Here is a 10476-nt window from a genome sequence, read left to right as displayed (position 1 = left end):
GGCAGGGAGAATTCACATCCAGTGGGACGCCAGTGACAATGCTGACTATGAGAAACCTCGGAGAGGACCTCAGATGTGGGCAACCCCCCCCCCCTCTAGGGGACCGAAAGCAATAGGGTGAGAAGCTCTGCCATCCGGGAGGAACTCAAAGTAAAGCCGCTGCTCCTTCACATCGAGAGGAGCCAGATGAGGTGGTTCGAGCATCTGGTCAGGATGCCACCCGAACGCCTCCCTAGGGAGGTGTTTAGGGCACGTCCAACCGGTAGGAGGCCACGGGGAAGACCCAGGACACGTTGGGAAGACTATGTCTCCCGGCTGGCATGGGAACACCTCCGGGATCCCCCGAGAAGAGCTAGACGAAGTGGCTGGGGAAAGGGAAGTCTGGGTTTCCCTGCTTAGGCTGTTGCCCCCGCGACCCGACCTCGGATAAGCGGAAGAAGATGGATGGATGGAAGTTTTTGAAGTAATTGGAGCCTAGAAAATAATTGATAACATTGATTTTTTTTTTTGTATTTTTTGTTTGTTTGAGCAATGGAAAAACAATTAAAAAAAACAAAAAAAAAACAGCTTGCATGACAGCTTTGTGTCAACTTTGCAACTTTTTCTCATTAGATTTCACCTCATTCCAATTTTAAAATGTTTTATTTTTATTTTTGAAATAGCATTTCCAGAATGCGTGGCGGACCGCAAATGGCCCTTGGGCCGCACTTTGGACACCCCTGAAGTAAACAAACATTATTTTGTCATTAACGACAAGTGGTAGAAAATTAATTACTAATCTACTTGTTAATTTACTGTTAATATCTGCTTACTTTCTCTTAACATTTGAACAATTTTAGCTATTTCTCGTCCTGCAGGGATGATACTTGTAAGAAATGTACATGTGTCCAGGGACATATTTCCTGAATTTATAAAACAAAAAACAAAAGATGTGATGCCAAAAATATTGACATAATCATAGTAGTATCGACAAGATACGCTACTGTACTTGGTATCATCACAGTGGATGTCAGGTGTAGATCCACCCATGACGTTTGGTATAGTACCGAATATGATTGATTAGTATCGCAGTAGTATACTAATACCTGTTTAATATACAACCTTACTCTGTAGTAATTTTGCTTAAAAGTTTGCACTATATTCGCACTGTATGCCTATTTAAAAAAACAAACATAAGTGCGTTACAAATATATTTTTCCATCTTCACTGCAGTTTTTGTGTGTAGCCTTATAAAAGTTACAAAACAATCCTGTTATTTAAAAACCTACTGAAATTAATGTTTCTTATTCAAACGGGGATAGCAGGTCCATTCTATGTGTCATACTTGATCATTTCGCGATATTGCCATATTTTTGCTGAAAGGATTTAGTAGAGAACATCCACGATAAAGTTCGCAACTTTTGGTCGCTAATAAAAAAGCCTTGCCTGTACCGGAAGTAGCAGACGATGTGCGCGTGACGTCACGGGTTGTGGAGCTCCTCACATCTGAACATTGTTTACAATCATGGCCACCAGCAGCCAGAGCGATTCGGACCGAGAAAGCGACGATTTCGCCATTAATTTGAGCGAGGATGGAAAATTCTTGAGTAAAGTACTAGGGGGAAAAAAACGCCGGGGCAATGGGAGCGATTCAGATGTTATTAGACACATTTACTAGGATAATTCTGGAAACTTCCTTATCCGCTTATTGTGTTACTAGAGTTTTAGTAAGATTATATGGTCATACCTGAAAGTCGGAGGGGTGTGGCGACCGCCGGTGTCTCTGAGGGAAGCCACGTTTCTCGACGAGGCGAAGCGAAGGCAGCAGCCGTTGGGGCCGGGCTAAGCTTTTTCCCCCCCTCCTCCACGGTGGAAGCATCCCATGTTCGGGGGCGGCCGAAGGGAGGAGGCAAGAGTCCGCAGCTGCCTCTTTGACAGGTGCACGAGGAACGACGCAAGCTCCGCTCATGTCTACGGTAAGAGCTGACTTATTACCACAATTTTCTTATCGAAACCTGCCGGTTGACATATGGTAGGGAACCATGTTCGCTTGACCACTCTGTTCCATAGTAAAGCTTCACAGTCATCTTTCGGGAATGTAAACAAAGAAACATTGGCTGTGTTTGTGTTGCTAAAGGCGGCCGCAATACACCGCTTCCCACCTACAGCTTTCTTCTTTGACGTCTCCATTATTAATTGGACAAATTGCAAAAGATTCAGCAACACAGATGTCCATAGTACTGTGGAATTATGCAATTAAAGCAGACGACTTATAGCTGGGATCGGGCTGGAACAAATGTCCGCTACGTACCGCGACGTTTTCAACAGGATACTTCGCGGGAAATTTAAAATTGCAATTTAGTAAACTAAAAAGGCCGTATTGGCATGTGTTGCAATGTTAATATTTCATCATTGATATATAAACTATCAGACTGAGTGGTGGGTAGTAGTGGGTTTCAGTAGGCCTTTATTAATTATAAATTTTACTTATAAGGCGCCTTTCTGGCCACTCAAGGACACCGTACAAAATCAAATTGGATAAAAACGACAACAACAAAGCTAAAAAAGATATGAAAGCTAAATATGCTTTTTTTTCTCTCACACGCCAGATTGCCTTGTACTTTGTGACAAGCTCTCCAACAATTACTTCAAACTCCACCTTTACTCAATATTTTTAGGCTATGTGAAGTGAATTATATTTATATAGCGCTTTTCTCTAGTGACTCAAAGCGCTTTACATAGTGAAACGCAATATCTAAGTGACATTTGAACCAGTGTGGGTGGCACTGGGAGCAGGTGGGTAAAGTGTCTTGCCCAAGGACACAACAGCAGTGACTAGGATGGCGGAAGCGGGAATCGAACCTGCAACCCTCTACCAACCAAGCTATACCGCCCCTACATCCTAACGCTATGTAACGATACACTATATATATATATATATATATATATATATATATTTTGCCTTAGCCTTGAATGAACACTTGATGCATAAAATCACAGACAAACACAACTAAGTCAATTGACCAAAACTGTATTTATTAAACAGTTATCAAGCAGTGGCACAAACATTCACGTCATTTCCAAAACAGAAAGTGCAAGATTGTCAGACATTTTAAAACAAGCTATGAGTGCACTTTTGTGCATGATGTCAATAAGATGACATATCACAACGTCACTAAATTAAAGTGCACTTTTTGTACAGGACACCACTACAATAGATTAAAACAAATAAAGTGCACTTTTGTGCATGATGTCAATAAGATGACATATCACAACGGCACTAAATTAAAGTGCACTTTTTGTACAGGACACCACTACAATAGATTAAAACAAATAAAGTGCACTTTTGTGCATGATGTCACACAAGATATTTCAATAACTGTCAAATAACATTTAGCTGCATCATCCATCCATCCATCCATCCATCATCTTCCGCTTATCTGAGGTCGGGTCGCGTCTTCCCAACGTGTCCTGGGTCTTCCCCGTGGCCTCCTACCGGCTGGACGTGCCCTAAACACCTCCCTAGGGAGGCGTTCGGGTGGCATCCTGACCAGATGCCCGAACCACCTCATCTGGCTCCTCTCGATGTGGAGGAGCAGCGGCTTTACTTTGAGTTCCTCCCGGATGACAGATCTTCTCACCCTATCTCTAAGGGAGAGACCTGGAAACTCATTTCGGCCGCTTGTACCCGTGATCTTATCCTTTCGGTCATGACCCAAAGCTCATGACCATAGGTGAGGATGGGAACGTAGATCGGCCGTTAAATTGAGAGCTTTGCCTTCCGGCTCAGCTCCTTCTTCACCACAACGGATCGGTACAACGTTCGCATTACTGAAGACGCCGCACCGATCCGCCTGTCGATCTCACGATCCACTCTTCCCCCACTCGTGAACAAGACTCCTAGGTACTTGAACTCCTCCACTTGGGGCAGGGTCTCCTCCCCAACCCGGGGATGGCATTCCACCCTTTTCCGGGCGAGAACCATGGACTCGGACTTGGAGGTGCTGATTCTCATTCCGGTCGCTTCACACTCGGCTGCAAACCGATCCAGCGAGAGCTGCATAATAGGAAATCAAATAGTGTATGTCCTTCGCTATGTGGTAGGTTACTGCGGACATTATCTCCTTCTGGTGTTGACTATTTCATACAGTGTTGATCTGGAAATGGAAGACATCAGCCTCAATTGGGTCAGTGCTGGTAGCGTCGGCATTTTGGCCGGAGATGTTGACATGCGGAGTTTCAAGCACTCTTCATTCTCTAGCGCAGGGGTCATTAAAGCGGTGCCCGCGGGCACCAATGTAACCCGTAAGGACCAGATGAGTCGCCTGCTGCCCTGTTCTAAAAATAGCTCAAAAAGCAGCACTTACCAGTGAGCTGCTTCTATTTTTTACATTTTATTTACTAGCAAGCTGGTCTCGCTTTGCTCGACATTTTTAATTCTAAGAGAGACAAAACTCAAATAGAATTTGAAAATCCAAGAAAATATTTTAAAGACTTGGTCTTCACTTGTTTAAATAAATTCATTTATTTTTTTACTTTGCTTCATATAACATTCAGAAAGACAATTTTAGAGAAAAAATACAACCATAAAAATTATTTTAGGATTTTTAAACACTTTTACCTTTTTACCTTTTAAATTCCTTCCTCTTCTTTCCCGGCAATTTAAATCAATGTTCAAGTATTTTTTTTTTTTTTTTTTGTAAATAATAATACATTTTAATTTAATTCTTTTACCTTCTGTTTTTTCGACAAATAATATTTGTGAAATATTTTTTCAAACTTATGATTAAAATTAAAAAAAATATATTCTGGCAAATCTAGAAAAATCTGTAGAATCAAATTCAAATCTTTTTTCAAAGTCTTTTGAATTTCTTTTAAAATGTTTGTTCTGGAAAATCTAGAAGAAATAATGATTTGTCTTTGTTAGAAATATAGCTTGGTCCAATTTGTTATATATTCTAACAAAGTGCAGATTGGATTTTAACCTATTTAAAACATGTCATCAAAATTCTAAAATTAATCTTATTCGTGAAAAATGACTAATGATGTTCCATAAATGAGTTTTTTCAAAAAGATTCGAATTAGCTAGTTTTTCTCTTAATTTTTTGGGGTTGAATTTAGAATTTAAAAGAGTCGAAATTAAAGAAACTGTTTCAAAATTACGTTTTAATTTTCCTGTTTTCTCCTTATTTAAACCTTTCAATTAAGTGTTTTTTCATCATTTATTCTCTACAAAAAAACATTCCTTAAAAGGAAAAAAAAATGTACGACGGAATGACACAGAAATACCCATATATATATATATATATATATATAGATTTATTTATTAAAGGTAAATCTAGCAAATTGGCTATTTCTGGCAATTTATTTAAGTGTGTATCAAGCTGGTAGCCCTTCGCATTAATCAGTACCAGAGAAGTAGCTCTTGGTTTCAAAAAGGTTGCTGACCCCTGCTCTAATGATGCTACAAATTATTAGTGCTGCTACTTTTTTAAAGCAATGCTTTAAAAAGATGTTGAACATTACGGCTGTCTGTTCAACATCTTCCCACTTGAAGCCAAACCACTGCCAGACAATGGACCCTGTGCTGTATTTCTTGGGAATGAATTCTTCCATTTGTTACCAGATCCACACCTTCTTTCTCTCGCATTACCACTCGCACCGCGCCGCTAGCACCACAGCTAACGTTACCCATGCCACTACCTCTCTGCTCGGCCGGGGTGTATGATGTTGCACATGTGACGTATTTAAGAAGGTGCGCTTGTTTTATCTCTCTGTGAGAAGCAAAGACAAGAGAGTGAGAAAAGCCTTTTAGTGTAATGCCAGCAGCTATAAGAAACTGCGTGAGAACATATACTCGAATATCACGATATAGTCATTTTCTACATCGCACTGAGACAAACCCGTGATGTCTCGAGTATATTCGATATATCGCCCAGCCCTAGTCTGACCCCTGCAGTAGCGCCTAAAAATAGTTTTTTTTTAATATCCGAAAGGTGTGCACAAAAGATTCACATCCAAATTGCAATTTTTAGTCATTCCTATTTGAATACATTTTCCTAAATCAATTAAAAAATAGAAGTAACCCCAAATACTTTTAAAATGGTTATTTATTTAAAATCAACGCCCCACCCCCCTGATTTTTTTAAATCTTAAAAAACTTTTTTTTTTTTTTTTAATAAGAATCAGTTTTTAAAAACCTGATTAACATGCAACCAGAAACAGCTTTCCAACCTGTTAAATGTTTTGAAAAAGTTTCATTATGAGTATAGCAAATTATAATTAGCAAGAATTGGCCCCTTGGAATCGGATTGAATCAATAGTTGTCCCCAACAAAACTCTGATTCTATCTCGAACGCCGTCAATTGTTACAAAACCCAAAAGCAGTGAATTTGGCACTTTGTGTGAATAGTAAACCAAAAAACAAAATACAATGATTTGCAAATCCTTTTCAACTTATATTCAATTGAACAGACTGCAAAGACAATATATTAAACGATCAAACTTAAATTTTTGCAAATATTAGCTCATTTGATGCCTGCGACATGTTTCAAAAAAGCTGGCGCAAGTGGCAAAAAAGACAGACGGTTGAATGCTCATCTAACACTTATTTGGAACATCCCACAGGTGAGCAGGCTAATTGGGAACAGGTGGGTGCCATGATTGGGTATTAAAGCAGCTTCCATGAAATGCTGAGTCATTCACAAACAAGGATGGGGCGAGGGTCACCGCTTAGAACAAATGCGTGAGCAAATTGTTGAACAATTTAAGAACATTTCCTAACCTGCTATTGCAATGAATTTAAGGATTTCACCATCCGTAATATCATCAAAAGGTTCGGAGAACTTGAAGAAATCACTGCACGTAAGCAGCAAGGCTGAAAACCAACATTGAATGCCCGTGACCTTCGATCCCTCGGGCGGTACCGCATGAAAAAACATTAGCGTGTAAAGGATATCACCACATGGGCTTTGGGACACTCCAGAAAACCACTGACTGTAACTACAATTTGTCGCCAAATCTGTAAGTGCAAGTTAAAACTCTACTTTGCACAGCGAAAGCCATTTATCAACAACACCCAGAAACGTATTTGCTGGGCCCCTTCTCATCTATGATGGACTGGTGCAAAGTGGAAAACTGTTCTGTGGTCTGACGAGTCCACATTTCCAATTGTTTTTTGGAAACTGTGGATGTCGTGTCCTCCGGAACAAAGAGGAAAAGAACCATCTGGACTGTTGTAGGCGTAAAGTTGAAAAGCCAGCATCTGTGATGGTATGGGGGTGTATTAGGGCCCACGGCATGGGTAACTTACACATCTGTGAAGGCACCATTAATGCTGAAAGGTACATACAGGTTTAAAAGCAACATATGTTGCCATCCAAGCAACGTTATCATGGACGCCCCTGCTTATTCCAGCAAGACAATGCCAGGCCACGTGTTAAAACAGCGTGGCTTCATAGTAAAAGAGTGCGGGCCCGCCTGCAGTCCAGACATGTCTCCCATTGAACATGTGTGGCACATTATGAAGCCTAAAATACCACAACGGAGACCCGGGACTGTTGAACAACTTAAGCTGTACATCAAGCAAGAATGGGAAATAATTCCACCTGAAAATTGGGACGGCGTGGCGCAGTGGGAGAGTGGCCGTACGCAACCCGAGGGTCCCTAGTTTAATTCCCACCTAGTACCAACCTCGTCACGTCCATTGTGTCCTGAGCAAGACACTTCACCCTTGCTCCTGATGGGTGCTGGTTAGCGCCTTGCATGGCAGCTCCCTCCATCAGTGTGTGAATGTGTGTGTGAATGTGGAAGTAGTGTCAAAGCGCTTTGAGTACTTTGAAGGTAGAAAAGCGCTATAAAAGTACAACCCATTTACCCATTTATTTATTTAAAAGCTTAGAAAATTGGTGTCCTCAGTTCCCAAACGTTTATTGAGTGTTGTTAAAAGGAAAGGCCATGTAACACAGTGGTGAAAAGGCCCAACTTATTTGCAATGTGCTGCTTCCATTGAATTCTAAGTTAATACATTTTTGCCAAAAATTAAAAACAGTTTCTTAGTTTGAATATTACATATTTTGTCTTTGCAGTCTATTCAATTGAATATAAGTTGAAAAGGATTTGCAAATCATTGTATTTTGTTTTAATTGACCATTTATACAAGGTGCCAACTTCACTGGTTTGGGGTTTTGTACATAAAATGCAATAACTGGATGAATAAAAAAAAAAAATCCTGATTCATAAAAGGATTTTTTAACGATGCATTTTCCAACCTTTTCATATCCAAAGCAAGAGAACCACGGCAGCAATCCAGAGATGAGGAAGCGTGTTGAGGGTTTCCCCGCCGTTTGTCTCGTCGTCATCGCCTTGATCGACTGGGATGAAGGTCGGGGGCGGATCCGGGGTCGGGGCGGCTTCTCGGGCATTAACGGAACAAAAGCCCACGTTTCCTGAATTGTCCGTGGCGGCCAGCACCACTCTCTCCGCACAGCAGGAGCCCCCCGTGTAGGACGCCACGCTGACCACTTCCCCGTCCGGCCCGACCTCCGTGCTGGTGTTGAGGGTGCCGTCCCCTAAAGCGACGGTGATGTTTGCGATGCCCGTCCCGTCGCTGTCGGTCACATTGATGACGAACGACCACTGGGTGGAGTCGCAGAGTGACATGTTGCTAGGGCAGGCGGTGGCATTGACCCCAAAACACACTGGCGGGACAATTTCAAGGTCCTGTAGACGGACAGAGTAATATGTCAATCACATGCAAATGTAACTCCATCCATCCATCTTCTTCCGCTTATCCTAGGTCGGGTCGCGGGGGCAACAGCCTAAGCAGGGAAACCCAGACTTCCCTCTCCCCAGCCACTTCGTCTAGCTCTTCCCGGGGGATCCCGAGGCGTTCCCAGGCCAGCCGGGAGACATAGTCTTCCCAACGTGTCCTGGGTCTTCCCCGTGGCCTCCTACAGGTTGGACGTGCCCTGAACACCTCCCTAGGGAGGCGTTCGGGTGGCATCTTGACCAGATGCCCGAACCACCTCATCTGGCTCCTCTCGATGTGGAGGAGCAGCGGCTTTACTTTGAGTTCCTCCCGGATGGCAGAGCTTCTCACCCTATCTCTAAGGGAGAGACCTGGAAACTCATTTCGGCCGCTTGTACCCGTGATCTTGTCCTTTCGGTCATGACCCAAAGCTCATGACCATAGGTGAGGATGGGAACGTAGATCGACCGGTAAATTGTGAGCTTTGCCTTCCGGCTCAGCTCCTTCTTTACCACAACAGATCGGTACAACGTCCGCATTACTGAAGACGCCGCCTGTTGATCTCACGATCCACTCTTCCCCCACTCGTGAACAAGACTCCTAGGTACTTGAACTCCTCCACTTGGGGCAGGGTCTCCTCCCCAACCCGGAGATGGCATTCCACCCTTTTCCGGGCGAGAACCATGGACTCGGACTTGGAGGTGCTGATTTCATTCCGGTCCCTTCACACTCGGCTGCAAACCGATCCAGTAAGAGCTGAAGATCCCGGTCAGATGAAGCCATCAGGACCACATCATCTGCAAAAAGCAGAGACCTAATCCTGCGGTCACCAAAGGCGTTGAGGGGCAAATGTAACTCAATGCGCTAAATATACATATATATATATTAGGGATGGGCAAATTAACGCGTTAATTACGAGTTAACTCATCAATCTATTAACGCCGACAATTATTTTATCGCACATTTGCGTATGTTGTTTACATGCTTTTATTTTGTTAACGCCTTTTCTTAACAAGATGGCGTCGCCCGGCGTCGAGGGGCTCTTGGTAAAGATGGAACATTTGGCAAAAATACCGGACAATTCTGCAAATTTCATGGCTGGCTTACAGCGTGGTCACTCTGGGATCACTTACGACCGCCAGACAATTCTGAATGTGGATAGATCGGGCCGTTTTGGACTGAATGACGCGTGCTCGCTAGACCGGCTAGCTAGCATGGGAATACTTTGCCGGCTACATCCAGCGGCCTGTGAAGCAGCGGAGTATTTGTGTTGTCTGTCTATTTATGAATAATGCAGAAGAGGAGTGTTGGCTGAGTTCTTAACGTTTACTTTCAGAGCGTGCATATCACAATATACAAGATGCCGTCATGGCGACACAACATATACCGGGCTACCGCGCATGCTCGTCACTCCTGTTGCATGCTGGGTAGGGTAGTTCTTTTTCGCCTGGCTCATAACATCACAATATAGTACCATGTATATGATGCGTTCAGTTTATCAAAGCACCAAGCAAACAATCGGAAAATTCCCATCATATCAATTCCTAGATATGGTCATAATTATTTTAAGTGCACTACGCAGAATAAACACAACATTATTAATATTGCTACTACGGATAATTTGATCAAAAATTCCCTAAAACAGCCCACTACCTATAATATAGGTTTTTTAAACATAAGATCCCTGATAAAAAAAATGTTTCTGCTGTTACCTCAGAAATTGCCTGTTCAGATGTTATGATTGTGGC

General features: G+C 42.5%; 1 protein-coding gene across 3 annotated transcripts in view; it reads right to left on the bottom strand.

Annotated features, from left to right (window-relative positions):
- LOC133538690 (von Willebrand factor A domain-containing protein 7-like) overlaps positions 1 to 10476 on the bottom strand; it is a 105035-nt gene that overhangs the window by 31493 nt on the left and 63066 nt on the right. The window contains exon 19 of one of the 3 annotated variants that reach the window (XM_061880402.1): positions 2995 to 8700. The exons of the other annotated variants lie outside the window; for them this stretch is intronic. Coding sequence (XP_061736386.1) covers positions 8254 to 8700 — 447 coding nt within the window. The 3' untranslated portion in view covers positions 2995 to 8253. Of the gene's footprint in view, positions 1 to 2994; positions 8701 to 10476 lie in introns of those variants that run through there. 3 annotated transcript variants of the gene reach the window in all.

Source organism: Nerophis ophidion, linkage group LG20 (genome assembly GCF_033978795.1).
Source record: "Nerophis ophidion isolate RoL-2023_Sa linkage group LG20, RoL_Noph_v1.0, whole genome shotgun sequence".
NCBI classification, from domain to species: Eukaryota; Metazoa; Chordata; class Actinopteri; order Syngnathiformes; family Syngnathidae; genus Nerophis; species Nerophis ophidion.
This window is presented reverse-complemented; position numbering and strand designations above follow the sequence as displayed.